Below are 21,169 nucleotides of genomic sequence, written 5' to 3' on the forward strand. Positions count from 1 at the left end.
TGCAGAGCGGAGAGTATTCAAAGTGCTTTGGAGACTACGGTCACTGAGCACCAGAAGAGCTGCTACCTACCTAAATAAGGCTCACCCTACATCTTCCCCTCTCCTCCTGCCCTTTCTTATCCCTGTGGTTGGTGTCCCTTCCTTACCCTCCTTTCCCCTCCTCTCCTTCTGTGTCGGGTGTAGAAAAAGGCAAAAAAAATATAAAACAACAAAAAGTAAAAAAAAGAAAAGGCTCTTTTCAGCCGCCTTTCTCAGTTTAAAAACAGAACTATCAAGTAAACGGTGCAGACCCCTGCGCTAATGCACTTTTCTCTTGGAGGAAGTGGTGGCTCTGAAAAGAGCCTTTTGGTGGTGTTTTGTGTGTTTGAAAAAGTTGGATTCTTCAACATGTAATGCAAAATAGATGACTATACTTCCAAAAAGGTTGCAATGCATTTTGTACATTTCGAATAAAAATCTGATTGCCAGCATATGTAAAATGGACTCCATCTCTGCGGAAAATGAATGCCTTGCGAGACATAATATTTTCATTGTGGAAAGAGGACATGCCAACATCTCTTAGAAAGGCACAAACAGCCTTATTGACATTGCGCCTCGCTTTCTCCATTTGTGGACCAAATGAAGAAGAACGCAGCCACATTTGTCTTTGCGCAATACGAGAAAATATTACTTGGCAATTTGGAAACATGTCCATGACCTTCTGAAGTCCTTCCTTCATTGCAAATTGCAAAGAAATTCCAATGACATGGCCTAAACTGTTCCCTCCACAATGAATTATAATTATGTCAGGATGACGCTCTGTCTGTAAAGTAGCACAGAGAGGTACCAAGTCCAGCCACTTCATTCCACGCACTCCATGCCAGTACGCTTCCACATGAGGGAATCCAAGATCTGCAGATATACCACACGTTCTGCATGCACCTTCAACCAATATATCCATGAGTCTCCCAAAATCCAGATAATCTGTTTTCGAGCACACACAGCCATAGCTGTCTGTTCTCCTTGCAGGAAAAAGACGTCCTCACTAAATCTCTCCGTACACAACACACACAGTAAACTTTACTGACCAATCCCTAGCTCCGCTCATTCCCATTTGCATGCCTCTCCACCCCAGAATCCCCATATGTAATAGGCGCTGTCTGCAGAATACCTCCATGGCCGCGGATATGTAGAAGATCTGAGCGTGGCGAATGTACATTTTGTTAGGGAGAATTCTCTTATAAGGCTAATTTCTCCAACCTAGTGAGTCCCCCAGCAGCTTTGTTGGATTTTTGGGGTTTGTTTTTTTCTCCTGCTAAGAGTGAGACTCTTTCCTCCCACTCTTAGGCCAGATTTGAGGTATGTCTTTGACTTGGTATGTGCTTATGGGCTATGGGGCCTTTTACTCCATAGGGTATCATCTGTTTTGGTGTATGTGTTACACAGCACCCTCAGTGCAGTAACACAGGGGTGTCATAGTAACCCCCAAACATAGACTCCATACCCTGAGACTGACTACTGTCTCCCAGGGCATGTAAAGTCACCATTGTCTTTATTAGTCCAAAATTGTGAACAGAACCAGTACAAACCATCATATTGTGGAAGTAGTGGAAGGGGTTAATTAGATTTTCCCTGGGTCTGTTTCCAAGGGGGCACTGTCCAGTCTGGCTGGTGGCAGTAGTTGCCACGCGAAATATTCCACCGGAATATTTCCTATGGGATTTTCCCATTCATTTTAAACCCACCACTTTTTTGGTGCATTGTAAAGATACAGCTGGTTTATTTAATTAATATAAAATCGCCGGTTGGGTCTTTTCGCCAGAACTCTTTTACAAAATGGCATATGTTTCCGTCTCTGTAACTCCAACCAAGGTCGGGCTCTTTGTTTCACTTTTTGGCAGGCTTCTCCACAGAAGCCCTCCAACTGGTGCCACTCTGTCTGGGATTCACAGGTTGTGTGGGTGGGGGAATAGGCACCCTGGACTGCGTTGCCTTAGCAACCCAAGTCACACTCTGTTCTGATTGGCCCAGTGGTGAGCCGCCCGGCACCAGGGGGGGTTTTCTGCATAAAAGCAGGGCTTTTGGGACTGGAACTTCAGAAGTCACCACTGGACCTGAAAAATCCAAAGAGGGGAGAAGCTGAGCCATCTGCAGCGACGACAACACCGGTGGAGCCCTGCTGCAACGACCTCACCACTTCCCCAACAAGAGAAGATCTTCTGCTGCAAGAGTCTTCTCCCCCTGAGCTGGTGGGATCAACCAGTTCGACATTCGCCTTCCGGGATGCCCCTTGGTCGAATCGCCAGTGCCAAGCACCCGGCGGCCGGATAGCCAAGCTTCAGTCCAGCAGGACCGCAAATAAAAGGAACGCACCTTTTAACCGAATGAACTCTGCGGCTGGTTTCATCCCTGTGCAGTGCAACGACTCCAAGTTTCCTCCTCGATGAGATCTTCTCCTTCCCTGGTCAAAACAACGAACTGCACCTGCTGCCAGGAACAACTGCCACTGCTGGAGCTTCCTCACTTTTAAAGGTACTGTGTTCCAACTTTCCTCCCTTTCTACGGATTGCTAAAGGTGACCCTTAAATCCTTGGCTTTCCAACTTGGTTGGCCCCCAGACCATCTAACTTTATCTTTCGCATCAAACCAACCTCTTTTGAACATTTCTGCAAAGACTTGAGTGCATTTTTAAACTGTGTGATCTTGGGCACATTTCACCTTGCTCCATTTAAAGTGGTCCTGGCCTATGAACTTTGGCTCTACAGTAGACTCTGCCTTCACTAGCTTGATCTTGTCTTTTTCTCTTCCTCTAACTTAATTATTGGAGTGCCATCTAAGTTAAGCGCTCACATCTGTTTTTACAAATAGTGTTTTGACTTTGACTTGTCTAAATAATTGTTAAGGGAAGTGTGTATACTTTTTCTGATTGTGTTTGAACTTGCTTTGATCTATAGTGCTTAGTGTATTTCCTAAAGTGTGTTTTAAATAAATAATTATATACTTTTGATACCAAGCTCTGGTCAGTGTTTGCTTGCTCCACTGTGTTCTTGGCCCTATTGTGTATCCTCTGTATACTGCCCTACTCATCTTGAGAGAAGTCTGACTGCTCAGCCACAGCTACCAGGTAAATCTGGGTGGTGCAGACTGCTACCAATTGGGTTTACTGCTTACTCCTGTAGTCTTAGTTCCCCAAGGGAACTGCACAGGATTCTGACTAACACATTTAAATATTGTTCCCCATTTCCCCTTTAAGGTGCGCTCTGAAAAGAGCCTTTTTTGGGGGGTTTTTGCAGATGCCTGACAGACACCTGTTATTTTGTATTTTTTGGGGGGTTTTTTCTTCTTAGTTTACTCCTAAAATCTTCACATAACCTGTTCCAAAGCAACCCTTACATTCCAAAAGAACATGGCATTTCCCAAAAAAGATAAAGAAATACCATCTGCTTCAAAATAAGCTTCATTACTCGAAACAATGTTCTCGTGGCTACAGAAAAACATACCAGCTCTTAGCATGAAAGCACGCATGCCTCGATTGATTGCACACCTAGCAATGCTTTGATCAGGACAAAAAACAGAACTGTTGTCCCATTTTGCTCTAGGGAGTAATCCAGAAAAAAATACTTTTGCATTCAGAAGGATGTTGATTACTGCTTGAACCGACTGTTCCAATTCTCACAACAAAGTAGGGGAACTCACGTAGCCCAAATGGAAAGCACCATAGTGCACATCTACCACATGGGGACTGTTCATCCTACACATATCTCTGCAAACTTGGAGAATTGCCTCCTCATTGCAGTCAGTCGCAGCGCTCCACACCACCTCCACTCCTCTAACATCGAAATGGTTTGCCACATGCCTGCATTGAGAATAGCGCTGTAAACCATGGACAAACATATCTCCGAGCACCAACACCCTGACTGTCTCCACCTCTGCCATCTTCACTACACACACTCTCTTTCTACACAAATCAAAAACGTGAACATCTGATTGGCTGATCCCTACAGTCCCCTTTCCATGCTGGATTTGCTGTTAAACCCTGTATGTGGCACGCCCTGCCCGCGGATAGGTGCGGTGTCCGTGTGGCACGTAACTCTTAGCCAGCCCTTCTACCCTTTCCACATCACTCGCGTATCCATTCCCTCATTGGACCCAGCTAAGCAGTCACACAACCATCCACCAATCACATCCAAGACCTCTACATCTAACTCCATCATCAGAGTTCCGCACTTCAAATGTACTGTTGATCACTCTGAATACAAGTCTCATATCATTGGAAAGCACCTACTAGAAAAACTACTGTGCAAGTCTCGAAGATGTCTACTTACAGCTCCATGCATATCCACATGCATGATTACAAAGTACAGGTATGCATATTTTATTCAGAGTACATGTACAACTCTTATGATTCCATATAAACAAAAAGTAATGCCACTAAATCTGCATAGCCAATACATACATGCCAACGCTCCCGCTTTAAGCGCGAGACTCCTGATTTTTCATTGAAAAATCGCATTACTTTTTACTATCTCCCGCATAACCTATACATACATGCCAACCCTCCCGATTTACGCGCGAAACTCGATTTTTCATTAAAAAAGTCACCATTTTTTAATGTCTCCCGCCTAAATTAATGCTAATCCCAATGCGATCGTATGAGAAAAATAAACGTTCCCGATTGCTGTGGTGAAATTTCCCTCTCAAGTGCTCCCGATTGTTCGCTTGTCTAGTTATAGTATAAAATTATTCCATTTTTCCAATCTACTATAATGAACTATCACTTCCAAACCTCTCTGCTATCTACAACACAGCTGCGAAAAAACAAGGGAATTTCGTGAACTTAAAATTCTACTCAATTGCGAAGCAGGTTGAACTAACGTACTGCAAATAACATATAAAGGCTGCACATAGTCAAATGAAATGCATGCATACACTATGTTCAGATATCAAACGAGAATACTACCACCAAAACATAAAAATCAACGTGTACATTAACATCAGTGCTATAAACACACAAAATTACTAACTTCTTCCTTTTACAATTGCAGTAAAGCCCACTCTCCTGAAAATCAACAGCATCTAAACTACAAATAACATATCCGAAGAAACCTGCACATTCCACAGAAGAAAGCAAGTACAATACTACCTTTATATTCTTACTGTTCCTCAAAGAGACTGTGTGGTTCATTCATGTAATTTGCGCACCAAAAAAAAAATCGATTTCTGAACCATTCTGCCCAGATTAAAAGGCAGTATAGCACACAAATCCCTGTATTTTTGGAACACAAATAACATACTCAAGCCTTAGAATGTTAGTACTACAAAACAAAGAACTGTTTTAATTTTATACCATCACGTTTACTATTAATGCTTCTCCTCACCACCACCTCACTTTGTACTCTCATCTGAACCATAGTGTAGTAACATACAAACAGAAAAATAGCCTTCCCAACTCATTGTAACTACCCAATGCACATTCACACACCACCACAAACGGCTTCCCCATCAAACTCATATACGCATGCACACAGCACACATACATTGTAAAACAGACCAACCCATACCTTCTTTTTTTTCAACAGACCCCAAAGAATGCATACCAAAAAGCAAGTTCGTAGAAAGCAACGCAGAAATAGAGCAAATGAAAATAAGTGTCCAAAATAAGCATCCATCTCTACCAGAGTTTGTACAAAACGTTCAAACAAAACAGCTAATGCAGTAATTTAGCAAAACAAAAGAAGCTTCAACTACAGAAACTTTGCCTCCTCTATCAAAATGTGAAACGAAACAGAAAATGCCTAACAAGAATTCGGCTACCACTACTACTAACACTGCGCCTATAAATCCTCATATACTAGCAAGTAACCATACTAAAAAAAGTATTTTTGCAAAAATATTTTGCCACAGAGTCCTCAGAATCTAATAAGAACAGGAGCGAAATCATCCACAACCCTTAAAACCTACCGTAGAATATTAATACTAGAAGCTCTCGTAGACAGTGCAATCCTTCTCAAAAGGAAGTTATTTAATTTAGTTTTAAAGAGGATGAAACCACTGACAAAACTAAGTACTAAACTACAAAAAAAAAACTTCTCAATAAACGGAATGTCAACAAAAATAACTTCTTAAATATCTGTGGAGGTGAATGGAGTCACACCACGACCATAGAACCATATTTTAATGAAGAAGCATACAAACAAAACTAAACAAACACAATTGCCATCCATAGCAGTGGAGGAGGATATGAAAACCTTAATACCATCATGGAACAAGAAACACTGCTTACAAAAATATCCCCAGAAAACTCTGAATTACTTCTCCATTCGACTGAACCAGAACGTCCAGCATACAAATGGCAGTGCACGTCAATGTGTAACATTTCCAACAAATCTTTCAAATATTTACGCCAGTTCCTCAATCAGTATGTGAAAGGTAAAGACAAAATCAAAATGAAAGTGCTGCAAAATATGGATACCTGTCCAGTGCGCAAATACACAGGCCTACAAGGACATTTATTAGCCTGCATTTCAGGACCTATTTGCAAAAGCACCTTCCATGATATCAACACATCATTCAAATGTAAGAAATCTAGTGTATAAACTGTACTGTGCTAAAAGTCCTGCTTTAGAACTAGCCAATTTAAATAACACTCTTCTGCATGGTACACTCAAATACCTACAAGAAGAAATAGACCGTATCCAGAGAAAATATTTTGGAAGTGAAAGCCACTTACAAAATGTAATAGCTTTAGAACAGACTAGCAACAATTCTGTACATGGCAACCTTCTATTACACACATGCAAAAAAGAAATACTAAAATTTAAAAGTACATCCGCTGAAGTACCAAACCATGTGTGTGTGCGTTGCTGCAGAACCTTTTACAAAAGTAACACAAAAACTATAAACGTAACATTCAAAATAGAAGACAATGAAGATTCCAAATGGTTCTAACTTTGGAATCTCTAACTTTTAGCAGAAAACAAATACAAAATAAGTGAACCCTTAATATTTTGCAGTTACTGCACTACAAAACTTGACAACAACCAAACTCCTTCACGTGCTATCACAAATAACTTGGAATTATTCCCACTATCAAAACCCCTGCAACAACTTAATTTGCATGAGAGCATCATAATTCAAACAGTACACCCATTTCAAGCAATAATATGCCTTCAACCAAAAACAGCAAAATTACCTCCCTCTGAATTGGTGAAAGGCATTTGTGGCAAAGTAGTTTATTTACCATTAGAGCTGACAGAAAATGTGCACACACTAGGAGTGCAACGTCCAATAGAGCAATCTTTAATTGTCTTAGTAAATGGTGCACCAACAAAAGACAAAGAAATCTGGCAACAACTCGTGGACTTACATAAAGTTAGACAAGCCTTGCAATATCTGAAAGACAATAATGAATACTACAAAGAAATAAGTATTGAAGAAAACAAGCGAAACAACTGAAATAATTCAAGAGTCTTCAGAAACTGGTCAATTTGAACTTCTGGATCCTACTGCAGTATCCAATCTTTTGGGCCATTATACAATTCATCCATTCCACTCTAATGACAGCATAGTTGATGCACTAGAAACTTACCAAATGCGACAAACCATAGGTTCACCAATGAGCATTAGCGAAAAAAGTATAGAAGCACATGCTTTTCCTCTACCATTTCCTACTTGCAAAAGAGGAAGATACGATGATAGACCCACTCAGATAACAGCATCAGAATACCGCTCATTACGAATGTATTCTGAAGATCCCAGATTTAGACAAAATGTGGAATACATATTCCACCTACTGTTTGAAAGTGAACTAGCATCCCTATGTTACGGAGTTGCACACATATTGAAATTGGGAACCCACTTTCAAAATATGTCAACTATGCAATTAATACAAAAAGTGAAAGAAAAAGCTGAGGTTTTACAATCAAGCATAACAAATCTGCTTGCAAACATGCGTGGTACGAAAGAATACTGGTTCCGATGTCACGGAGATGTACGTTGTATGATCAGAAACCTTGGACCACCCACTTGGTTTGTTACATTAAGTTGTACAGAATATGCAGGGGAAGATTTACATGATTTCCTACGCATATCAAACAAAAACAAAACCAACATAGCTATACTAATACCTGGAGAACTTTGCTCTCTAGATCCTGTTAATGTTTCAAGATATTTCCACCATCGTTTCATTGCTATGCTACACTTTATTTGTAATAAAACTGTTCCTCCCCTCGGCGAAGTGGAACACTTCTTTTGGAGAAAAGAATACCAAGCCAGAGGAGCACCACATATCCACATGCTTTTATGGATTAAAGGTGCACCTACATTTGGTCAGGACAGTGATGCCACTGTTTTGCACTTCATCCAAAAATATGTCACTTGTGAAATCCCTTCACAAACGAGGCATAGTGACCTTCATGTACAAATTGTACAATTTCAAAGACACAAATGTGGCAAATATTGTCGCACAAAAACAAAGGGAAATACTACACCAAATGTCGCTTTGGTTTCCCTAGACCAGTTACAGAAACAGGTGAAGTGAACCACTTCATGTCTTCAGTTAGACATAGTGTTAAAGGTAAATCACCTAAGAACAAGTATTACTTAAAAAGAACTGAAGAATCAAAATATATCAATGATTACAATGCAATCATTGCCCTCTTATGGAATGCAAACATAGGTGTGCAGTACATTGCAGACAATTCCACTGCAGTTTCACAATATGTTACAGCCTACTTAACAAAAGCATAAAAAACAGAGCTTCAAGACCTCTGGAATGACCTATCTTCAGACAAAACACTAGCTCAGAAATTGTACAGCATAGGCATAAAAATGCTCTCTCATAGAGAATGTGGCACCTATGAAGCTGCAGATCATTTAACCGGTACTGCTTTGTATGGAAAATCTGAAAATATAGTATGGCTAAGTCGTGGTCCTGCTAAATCTAGAAAAAGAGTTCTCAAATCATATGAGGACATAGAAACAATAGCCACAAATGATCCCAACAGCCAAGACATTTTGAAAAACAATTTACTAGACACATACTGCCCGAACAGGAGTACCACTTTGGAAACCATGTGTCTACACCACATAGCCCAAAGCTTTGCAAACAAAAATAATATAAAACCTGATGAAAACAAAGGTAGATATAGAGTGACAGATTGTGAAGGCAGCTTAGTGAAACTTACCAAATGAAGCTTAATTAATCATGTCAAATTGTCATTAAAAACTCCTCAACAGAAAGAACTATATTACATGTCCCTGCTACAACTTTTTAAACCATGGAGAAAAGAAGAAGAAATACTAGATAACTATGACTGCTATGAAGACGCTTTCAAAGCAAATGAAGGCACTATCACCGATGTGAACTTTACGCAGTACAAAACAATGTTGCACAATGAACAGCAACACGAAGAAGAACTCCAGGCCCAACTAGATAAGGACACTTCTGACAGTAGTCAACCTTCTGTAACAGGAAGCCAAGAACCACTGGGACAGCCACTAATAGCAAATGAGGCAGAATTAGCTAAGACAGAAGTAGACCATGTATCACTATGAAGAAGATACAGAAGACTTATGTTACACTCACCTGGCTCCTACAGGGGCGTCGATCTGAACTGGACAGCTGCTATCTCCACCAATGTGACACGTAGTGCCGAGATGACGGACAGGACTGGCCCACCTAGCTTTGTTTGCTTGGCCCGTAGGAATATTCTTCTGTAAATGGAGAAAGGGAATTAACCACCCGTGGAGTTGAGCGTTAACCCCCCCAACTCCCACTGTTCTCCCCACTGATCACCTTTGATGTCCCCTCTTATAGTCTCACCTGATGTTTTGGAAAGATGAGCTCTCCATCCTGCATTGAGCGCAAGGGTGCGTAGATAACCAGTTGCTTCACTGGCTCGAAGGAATTGGTGAGTTCCAGAACAATATTGACTCTGAGATTTCCGGCAAGACGCCGTAAGTATGTAGTTCGTAAGAGTTCAAATGTCTGACTTTCACTCTTGTCCGATTCCTTGCAGGTTGCAGCTTGACCCTAGCGAAGAGTTCCTCGTGGCAACCGGTAATATTCAGGTAAGGATTTGTATTATCCAACACAGTTCGATAAAATAATGTCAGTATGTAACCTGTTGCTTTCTCCCTTATTCAGGCGCTGAGAGAAAGTATGAAGTCTCGGGGAATAACCCTCCGGCGGTAAAATCAGGTATGTTTATTGTGGTGGTGAGGTTTCCCCTTTTTTGTCCCTTTGTTTCACCTTGCTGTCCTTTTGTTTCCTCTTAGGGGCCGGGGTTCGGCGAGGATGCAGTGGAACCTGCACCGACCCGTGAAGAGGAATAGTACCCGTGGTGGTAAAATCAGGTAAGTCTATGGGGGGTAACTAATATTGCCTCTGTTTATTCCCTTGGCTCACCTTGCTGTTCTTGTGTTCCCCTTAGGTGCCGGAGTGCGGCAGGAACATGCAGAAGGATGCGGTGGAATGTGAAGATGCTGCGAAGGCCGGTGAGTTCAGCGCGGCGCTGCAGCAGGCGAGGTGACGCGCATAAAATAACTTCTTTCTTCCAGCTAGAAGGCGCGGTGGATCGGGAATTCAGGTAAGGATCAAAGGTATTGCTCTTGTTCTAACCTTTTCTCCTTCTTTATCCCTTTTTCTAGGAGCTCCAGACTCGAGGCGGGCGTGGCAGAAGACTGTATGCAAACCTATACTGCTGTACGTCAGTGGTGAAGCTGGCTCAGGCAAAACATTCTTAATCAAAATCATCAGCAAGTTCCTTCAACAATTGACAAACTGTCAGCTGTTTTAACTGTCTCCACAGGTTTAGCTGCCTACAACATAGGCGGTGTCACTTTACACCGAATAATACTCCTTCCAGTACAACACCAAAACAAATGAGACTATTACAAACTTTCTACAGAAGCTGCAATGGAACTACGCAGAGTATTAGAACAAATGAAAATGCTACTAATAGATGAAGTGAGCATGGTCTCCAACCTAATATTGGCTTTGATTCACCTCAGATTGCAAGAAGTACTTAAAACAAACTACGAAGAACTCTTTGGAAGAAAACACATTATTGTTTTCGAAGATCTTCTGCAATTGACACCAGTGAAAGGTGAACCTATTTTTAAAACCCTAGGACACCCTAGGACTCTGTTCTCTGTTGCGCCCTGTTACCTCTGGGTTTTGCGCGCTATATCAAATAAATAAACAAACAAACAAACTCTGCCATAAAACCGTTGGCAGCATAGGAAATGTCTTCCTTTGGCAACATTTCAATACAGAAAATGAACAGAAAACATGCGTCAATCTGCAGACCTCACTTACGCCAACATTTTAAAAAGTATAAGAGTTGGTGTACTATCTCAAGAAACACAAGCAATATTGAAAACCCGGCACATCCATGCACTTTATGGCGATAACGCATGTGCTGCTGATGTTATGGAACAATTAGCGCACAAAAATGTCAATTGTATGGCCTTAATGCCAACTCTTGCAAGCTGCTCCAAATTCAATGAAACAATGTTAAAAAAAGAAATGCAACCAATAATTGAAATTTGCTCCACAGACAAACTGGACATACATGGTATGACACTACCCATGTGTCAGCAATCCACAACAAGACTAAATACCTCAGAAACTTCAATCTCCAACACAGCTGGGTTGGAAAAAATATTAAAATTATCCTTAAATTGTAGAGTAATGCTTAAACGTAACCTTGACGTGCAGCAAGGACTAGTTAATGGAGCACTGGGTACAGTTGTTGGCTTTCAAACATACCCACGTGAAAACAACAACATTCAGTTTGTCAATATTCTCTATGACAAACTTTCAGAAGTAAAAAGGATAGGGTACTCAACAGCTTGATTCCTTCTCTTCAAAGACATGTATGTACGTAGGGAACAATTTTCTCTAACTCTTGCATATGCAGTCACCATTCATAAATCCCAAGGTCTTACCCTAGACAAGGCATTGATAGATATTGGGAACACAGTCTTTAAAGAAGTCATGAGCTCCGTAGCACTATCACGCTTACGTACACTTGACAGTCTATTTCTAATCAACTTTGATGCAAGTAAAGTAAACTCTGATATTCCTTGCATTTTAGAATACAATAGACTACGTTCACTGTACACCCCCCATCTGAAATCATATCCTGTTCCACAAAAAGGAAAACGTTATAAAAGAAAACTAATTCAAACAGAAATGCAACAGGATCTGACTGCAAATCCTTCAAAGAGAGTAAAAGAAGCTAGTACTTCATCAATTACCACAACCAAAGAAGAACCTATTAGTGAAAGTAACTCAGGTACTTCTTCAAAGAAGCAACACAAACTATGAAAAAATGACTTGGACACAGAACTATCTGGTCCATTCAAATTTTCAAATGTAACAAGTGTATATTGCTACGCAAATGTAGCAATGCATATTCTATTTCAATTGCCACCAATTGTTAACAAAATTTAGTTACACACTACAGACCAATTGTGTTTGCAAATGTTAGTCCTTCATAGAAACGCAACAAACAATCCTGACAACACGTATAGTGCTCACGGAATAAGACAAGAATTGGACTACTGTGCTGGAATGGTGAGGTTCACTATAAACTCACAAGAAGATCCATAAGAATTTCTAATGTACTTACTACAAGTACTGGAAAACAAAAACATATCTATAAATGAAATCTTCCAGATTTCATACATGTGGAAACATACATGCACTCTCTGCAGCAATGTGACACAGGGACAAATCCCTAATGAGCGCTTTGTGTATGTATCCATAACTAATTGTGAATCCATTCCATTTCAGCAACTTGTACAAAATGCAAACCCTGGCAGATTATGTACTATCTGCAATTCAGATAATCGCTCCACCTTACTAATACAAACACTTAGTAACTACGTAATACTAATGCTTCTATGTTACAATGCAGATGGTACCAAAAACAACTGCAAGCTGACTGGATTCACACACGGTCAAGTATCACTTGGTAAGAAAACCTTCACAACAATAGGCATAATCTACCACGCAGGAGCCACAACCAATCCAGTTCACTACACTGCATATATTAAAAAGAAATGTGGATGGTTCGAATGTAATGGTAGTACCATTACTCTAAAGCAGAGATTACCAGCAAATCTTACAAACGCTTATTTAATCTTCTTAAAGCCAAAATGTAATAACTAATCTGTACTTCTACATTAACAAAAATGCAATTAAAAGACTATATACAGTTATAATACGCCAACAGGTATCTAACTGGCTCAATATTGTATAACAACCACACAGATAAATGAATAGCACTAAATTGTAACAAAAAATATACAGTTAGAATACGCCAACAGGTATCTAACTGCTTCAAAAATCTGCAACAAGCCAACAGATAGAACATTAACCAGAAACAACAAGTGAACACTCAAAGGAAACAAACAAATAGTTTGTAGCATAACAAAAAAAGGTTTTTTTTAATCCGACAAGGATTTTTTTTCCCACAGACCCAATGATTTGAAAAACAAACACAGAAACTGAGCAAAATGCACAGTACACTGGTTTTTAAACTAAATGAGGGTCGAAAAAAAGCTAAAATGTCTATTATGCAATGTAATAAGTCTTTATAAAATACATACACTAACATGATCTTTTCTTTTATCACAGAAATTGAAAAATATTTCCTCCGGGTACTAAAGTCAGGTAAAAAATATATTGAATCTCAACAAATTAAACAGTAAGTATAATTTCAAACATTTCATACATATACGATTCTATACGTGTGATCTATGGCAATAATATGGTGCAGTGGTTGTTGCCAGGGCCTAGAGTCTTGGGTGTATAGCCTACGGCCTACAGCCTGCGACCATGCACCCAAGACTCTAGGTTGTGCACACAACCACCGCACCAGACCACACCCATACTGACTTATAACTTCACTGCTTATAACTTTGTTCTTGGGTGCATGGCCTTCGTCCATGCACCCAAGACTCTATATCCTGCCCACAACCACCGCAGTATATGAAATCCATTGTGGCTTATAACTTCAGTGCTTATAACTTTAGTACTTAGAATTTTGATCTTGGGTGCACCCAAGACTCTAGGTCCTGGTCAAAACCACTGCAACATATCGCACTCATTGTGGCTTATAACTTTAGTACTTAGAATTTTGATCTTGTGTGCATGGCATTTGGCCATGCACCCAAGACTCTAGGTCCTGGACACAACCACCTGATATTCGATTCTATGGGTGTATCTATGGGTGTGATATGCTGCGGTGGTTGTGGCCAGGTCCTAGAGTCTTGGGTATATGCCCTTCGGCCTGCGGCCATGCAAGCAAGACTCTAGGCCCTGGCCAAAACCACTGCAGCATAGCACAACCATGGTGGCTTATAACTAATTCTCACACCCATAGAATGAAACATTTTCCCACAACCACCTCATAGATATTCGATTCTATGGGTGTGATGTATGGGTGTGATATGCTGCGGTGGTTGTGGCCAGGGCCTAGAGTCTTGGGTGCATGGCCGCAGGCCATATATGGGTGTGATATGCTGCGGTGGTTGTGGCCAGGGCCTAGAGTCTTGGGTGTATGGCCTAGGGCCTACAGCCTGCGGCCATGCACCCAAAACTCTATGTCCTGCCCACAACCACTGCAGTATATGAAACTCATGGTGGCTTATAACTTCAGTGCTTATAACTTTGTTCTTGGGTGCATGGCCTTCTGCCATTCACCCAAGACTCTAGGTCCTGGCCACAACCACTGCAGCATATCACACCCATTGTGGCTTATAACTTCACTACTTATAAATTTGGTCTTGGGTGCATGGCCTTTGGCCATGTACCCAAGACTCTAGGCCCTGCCCACAACCACCTGATACATATTCGGTTCTATGGGTGTGATATGCTGCGGTGGTTGTGGCCAGGGCCTAGAGTCTTGGGTGTATGGTGTTATGGCCTACGGCCTGCGGCCATGCACCCAAGACTCTAGGCCCTGGCCACAACCACTGCAGCATATCACACCCATAGTGGCTTATAACTCAGTATCACACCCATAGAACCAAAAATGTTAACTGCGGCATATACTCAATTTTAATGTCCGCTGACACCACGCGTGTCCTTAGAACAGTTTCAACTTGCCTGCGCACAGCACGGACGAAAATACTATCCTTAGGACACCCCTCATTTTCAGTAGTTAGAAACATCCTGGACAGCGCAGGCATGGCGAATACATCAGTAGCACCTGCCGCCTAAACAAATACAGTATTTCACCCATCTCTTACTCCCTAAACCTCCCCAAGCACTCTGACACACCAAAACACTCCCCAAAACTGCATGTCGCCTCTGTTCGCTGCTGCGCTGTCGACAGATCCAAGATGGCGGGCGCATCCGAACAATCTGACGCACATCACGCCTCACTCCAGCCAATCGGCGGACACGTCACGTGTCCGCGGTCATGGCGCGAGCCCATTAGCCAATCGTTATCTTGTCCATGGAGCGAACAGGGAAGTGTGACCACGGAGCGGACATAGATATCACTAATTTTTTTAAACATACTTTTTGATCGTTTTAAAGGAAAACTACTGGACGGATTGTCACCAAATTTACAAAAGCACGCTTTCGAGACCAAGCTCCTGCTCGTGCCACAAATTTGGTGAAAATCCGTCCAGCGATTTGGGCTGTAGGCGTGCGCAAAGACTTTCCCCCATTCAGTCTATGGGGAAAAAAGACATTTTGGGACACCCCGTATACATTTTCCCCCCCTGGACCAAGCATCACCAAACTTTGCAAAAATATTCAGAGTGGCCCTTTTTTTGCAAAGTTTGGTGAGGATTCGTCCAAGGGGAGCGAAGTTATAAGCCACCCAAAAAGTGCTCTTCCTATGGAAACAGCAACTTAACCATAACTACTGTGGCTGTGTAATGTGGGTGTGTGTGTGTGTGTGTGTGTGTGTGTGTGTGTGTGTGTATATATATATATATATATATATATATATATAAAAACTTTGATATTAGTTTGAGGCGTACCTTTCTGTGGAGAGTGTGCCTCCACTGGAACAAATGCTGGCAGCCTAGAATTGGAGCGTGGTTTTGGAATCATGTTCAAACGAGTATGTTTGAAAGTGGTTCTGATGAGAGCTTTGGGGAAGTAACAGCGGATTTAGGCCCTGCTCTTGAGGGGATTAAGTTCCTATAACTAGAAAGGCTTTCTGGCCTCTTGAGTCACCAATCCTTCATAATGCAATGCCCTGCACAACTGCCATTGCTAGAGCCTCCAAGCCCACGTGCCTTCCAGCAGTTTGGGCCTTCAGCTGAAGCAGGGCAGCTCGGCCCAATGCTTCTATGACCCATGGTTTTACCACTGAACCCAAAACGTTTGCATGATCTTAACCTACAGTTGGAAGAGCAGAGGAGTGTAGGCGGGCACCAAGTTTGTTCTGCGTCTTGACCCAGCCTCTTTCACCTAAAGGGCAGTTCACATGGGTGGTCCATCCGCTGGCAGGTAGACAACAGTGAAGTAACATGCTGGCCAACTTAACTATTGGGGTTTTGGCGATCTGCAGGTGCTGGGTTTGATCGTTATTTTCGCCCACCCTTTTAAAGACCATTCCAAACTATCCATAGCCATTCAGTGTTTTTACCAAGAAGCACAATCTTATGTTTACATTACTATAGCCGGAAGATAACCAGACGACTCGCAGCCAAGTTGTATGATTAAAAGGGTTTATGTTAGCAAACAGAAAATGAAGGGATCAGGTTTAATCACTCTACACGACTTTCTTGGTTTATGAATTTGCCTGATTGGTCTTCGTATAAGTAGTCCTTCTGTCCCGTGTCTTCTCAGGCAAAAGCAGCGTCACCACCCTTTTTGCCTTAGCATCTTGGATCATCTTATTATGGGCCCGGTGCGAGACCCTTTGGGAGCCTTCTGGGGTACTGCTTGCCCACCAAATGAGGAGTCATCCACAGGAGCTAGCGTCTTTACCAGCTCTCTTTTCTGCTGTCTCTCTCCTTGCCCTCCTCCTCCTTATCACTCCCCCTTTGCTTGTCTATAGCCATTACCTCGCTTCTCCTGTCTGGCTTCTCATTACTCCTGTTCTTAATGTTTTGCCTTGCTCTGATCTGCTTCTTGTCCACCCATCATTTTGCTTCTCTTGTCGTCTCTTCTCCCTTTTCCCACTGCCCTCATGGATTCCTCCCTCCCAAAGATTTCTCAGCCTAGATAGTCTGTCCATGGGAACATGTGCAGCCCCAGGGGTTGCAGAGCAGTCCGCATGGTTTCAACCCACTGCTGTTGTGCACCCAGGTGCTGGATGGACGGGGGGGGGGGGGGCGGAGGAGAAACCGAAAAAAGACTTTTTCCTAATTTCAAAACCACATTTTACATTTGGACGAATTAGTACTTTTTGCACACTCAAATTAGTGTGTTTTATGGCTACATATGTCTTGCACCCTGCCAGGAAATACACGTCTATGCTTGAGCATATATGGCTGAAATTTCTGGTACTTGACCCATGTAAACTCTTTCAGTGGGGTAGGAAATGCGGTTGTATGTCAGCGCAATTTAACCTGAGGAGTTCCTTGGCGAACTCCAATTCTGGTTTGTTTATTTTAGATTATATATACTCACCGGTGCTCCCAAACATCTTTCCTTTATTTGGTGAATATAGTTAATAGATGTACCCAATCCTTTTTTTTCTGTAAAAGAAAATATAGAGGTTTAAGAACGGAAAAAGCCACAAACAGCAAACTCATTGTTACGTACACATAGCCTTGATTAGCTTATTTTTCGCTTTTTATCCATGCAATGTTTTTCTGCAAGTGCAGTTTGCCCAGTTGTAAAACTGATTTCTTTTTCTCCAAAGTTACCTGTCGATCCTGAGAATATTGCTGCCGTGTTCAAGGATCTCAGCCAGTACCCTTCAGTGTCCAAAGCCTTGATTGGACCAGAGGTTTCTCCACAAAATGGTGGCAAATACCGTACACTAAGGACAGGTATGCCTGATCTGGATTCCTCTGCTTGGGTTGGGTTGGCTTAAGTGGCATCACAGCACATACTGAAAGTGCTCTTCTCATAGTACCATAGTACCTTCTGCTCTACAAGAAAGTGAATTGGATATTTTAGGTCTGGCTGGCTTAAGTGAACATAACTTGGGCAGCTGTTCTTTGTTGGTCTGAACCACAATTTATGCTTTCTTCAGACTGATGACACGCAGCCCTGAAAATTATTGCGCCCAAGTAACCAGGAAAACACATTAGATCCACCATCATTTTTCAATGTTTCGCACTGGGAGCAAAATTGCTGAGAGATTGCTATCTCCTCGTTCTACTATGTACTTGAGGACCATCCCCTACTCTGATCGGGACTGGTATAGTAAATTATAACACAAAAAAGGTTGTCCCGACAGGAAACTTATTTGGATCTGTAACTAAAATGCTACTATTTCAAGGGTGTGATAGCTTGGGGGGTGTACTCTGAATGTTACGCCTATCTGACAGATGCCTGTAAACAAGAAATGTCACAGTCATGTACAGTTATAAAGAAACATTTTTCAGTTGTCACCATGTAGTAATTCTTATTGAACATATGGTTAAGCACAAATTTTTTTTATTGTATTAATCAAAATGCTAAAGGTCAATTTTAGCAAGAAACAAGAAAACGAAGAAAAATACAAAAACACATATTAATATACATTTACAGTGTGGGCTGAAAAAAATATACCCAGCCTTTAATAAAACGAACCCAAAAAATCATCAAAATAGCCCTTATTCTCAGGGAAATCTGAACCACAACCCAGTTTAGTTGGATGTTGGGGGGCCTCTCTATCCAGCTAATTGCCCAGTACTGTGACTGGAAAAGCCTTCCCAACAGGCAATTGAATGGTTCAGGGGGCTCCTGGATCTAGCCTAGAAGACATTGGTTTGCTTGACACCAACAGGGACCAGAGCAACATCATACTCCACAGGTCAACTAGTGCCATAAAAACACGTATGTGACAATTAACTTTGTGTGTTTTGGAATTTGTTGAAAGGTGCAATTAGAAAACCTCCAGAAGATCACATGTAATGGACAAAAAGTTCTAATTAAAAACAGCCAACAATGAAATGTGGATTTCAGTTTTCTGTTTCTATTGTATTTTTACATGTATATGGTCAAAATAGTTTGTTTTTGCATATAAACATAGTTTCAGAATTCATCCATTAATTTCGAATGGATTGTGTCCTCCAACGTATTCCTCATCTATGACATGTAATGTCCACAGCTGTGCTGCTTCAGAACTTTTTTCGGCAGAGGGCGCCCTGTGTCGATGGCGTTGGGTCGATGTCCCTCGAAGGCCTCCATCAAGGGTGACGTCCTTGGATGTTATAAGTAGCACACACAGCGCCCGTAGCCTCAGTTCTGTTTTTTACGCAAACTTGTTTGCTTCGTAAAACTCGGCGCACCTCGTGGTTACTGTTAAGTTACTGCATTATGTCTTCTTCTTCCACCCCGACGACCCTGCAGTCTGGCTTCAAGAAATGTCGGGACTGCGGTTCCAAGATGTCGATTACGGATCCGCATAGAATTTTTCTGCAGTGCCTGGGCGAGGGCAACGCAACGGTTGACTGCTCGAAGTGCCAGTCATTGACTGCCAAGGCCTTGTGGGAACGTAAGGGGAAGTTGAAGGTAAGAAGGTTGCCCCAGCCTGATAAATCCAAGTTGGCTGGTATTTCAACCGAGTCCAGAGGGCACTCTCCACATAGGAAGAAGTCCAAGAACTCCAGGTCCCGCAGTGGTTCACGCCACTCGTCCTCTTTGTCGTGGCGGTCCATGAAGCAACATCACCGTTCGCCTTCCTCGTCCTCTTCGGACGATGCCCCCTCGAAGAAGGTGACCTGCCCCGCCAAATCCTCGACCCCGGAGGAGTGGGATGCTTTTCGGGTGCAGATGTTGAAGATCTTTCAGTCCCAAGGCACAGTTCCGTCTGCGCCTTCTGACGAAGCCGGCAGGGAACGGTCTTGACCAGATACTCGTGCGTCTTCGGGCTCGGGTGGATGGCATGATAAACACTGGGAGCCTTCGAGGCCCCGTTTGGACAAGGCATCGGATGTTCACCAGAGTTGTGCCAGGTCCAGGTTGCGGTCTTCGTCTCCGTCGAAACCTGTGAAATCCTCGATGCCCTTGAAGGTGTAGATGCCATTGGCGCCATGCCCGTTGGGTGCGCATGTCGGGTCTTTGCCCTGGTCAGGCTCCTCAAAATTGTCTGTGCCATTGTCGAAATCGGCAGCATCAATGCCATCTGGGTGGAATTTACCGGTGGCTGTCCCTGTGACAGTGGACCCTACGAGGAAGGCTACTTCTAAGTCTGTGAAGGCTGCTACACAGAAGAGGTGTACTCCTCTCCCAAGGAAGGACTTCTTTAAGTCTCTCCAGGACATTTATGAGGGCGAAGAAAGGTCAGAGGAGGAGGTTGGACCTTGTGGTCTTCCATATGGGACTCCTGGTGTTCAGAGTGTCTCATTTCTGAAGAGAGTCGGATGGAGGATCTGTCAGACCTTGCATGATGCCAGAGGGCTTGACATTTCCATTGAGATGGAATTTGGTAGGCCGGATCCAGGGGATCATGTCGACTCCTCTAATCAGAGATTGATGTTGAGAGTTGTGGAGTACCTGGGCTGGGCCAGGCCTCCGGTGCAGTTTGATCAAGATGATCTTACAGATATTCTGGATCAGGGTCCGTCCACTGACCGGTGTTGCCATTTCATTTGGCATTACAAAAGAGGGTGGCTGCTACTTGGAACACCCCGGAGAGTATTCCGGCGGTGAACAAGTCGTTGACAAAGAAATACCGCCCAACCTGTAGTGACCCCAGCTAAGTGTCCACACACCCCACTCCGGAGAGTTTTGTGGTTCAGGTGGCTACGGCCACCTCGAAGCAGGCAGCCTACCCTACCATCCCTCCTGATACGGACAATAAGCACATGGATGGATGGGCATGCAAGGTATTTTCTGCAGGGAGTATGGCGTTGAAGTCGGCCAACTCCACCTGTGCCTTATCAAAGATTTCACACACTGTGGAATTGCATCTCTTTAGTGGCTGAGCATATTCCCGAAGGGGAGGAAAGGGATGGCTTTCTAGCTATTGTGAAGGATGGCAAGGATGCCATGTGTGAGTCCCTTCAGTCTGGGTTGGACACTGTGGATAGCATCAGCAGGTCTGTGGCCACG

The 21,169-nt window shown here is 42.6% G+C and overlaps 1 protein-coding gene across 3 annotated transcripts in view; it reads left to right on the top strand.

The window, feature by feature from the left end:
- Positions 1-21,169, top strand: part of LOC138566633 (acylamino-acid-releasing enzyme-like) — a 1,029,593-nt gene that overhangs the window by 63,745 nt on the left and 944,679 nt on the right. For 2 of the 3 annotated variants that reach the window (XM_069644173.1, XM_069644174.1), the window contains exon 2: positions 17,826-17,955. The exons of the other annotated variant lie outside the window; for it this stretch is intronic. In XM_069644173.1, the coding sequence (XP_069500274.1) occupies positions 17,826-17,955 (130 nt within the window). The remainder of the gene's footprint in view (positions 1-17,825; positions 17,956-21,169) is intronic. 3 annotated transcript variants of the gene reach the window in all.

This window comes from Ambystoma mexicanum, chromosome 2p (assembly GCF_040938575.1).
Source record: "Ambystoma mexicanum isolate Mex_15411 chromosome 2p, UKY_AmexF1_1, whole genome shotgun sequence".
NCBI classification, from domain to species: Eukaryota; Metazoa; Chordata; class Amphibia; order Caudata; family Ambystomatidae; genus Ambystoma; species Ambystoma mexicanum.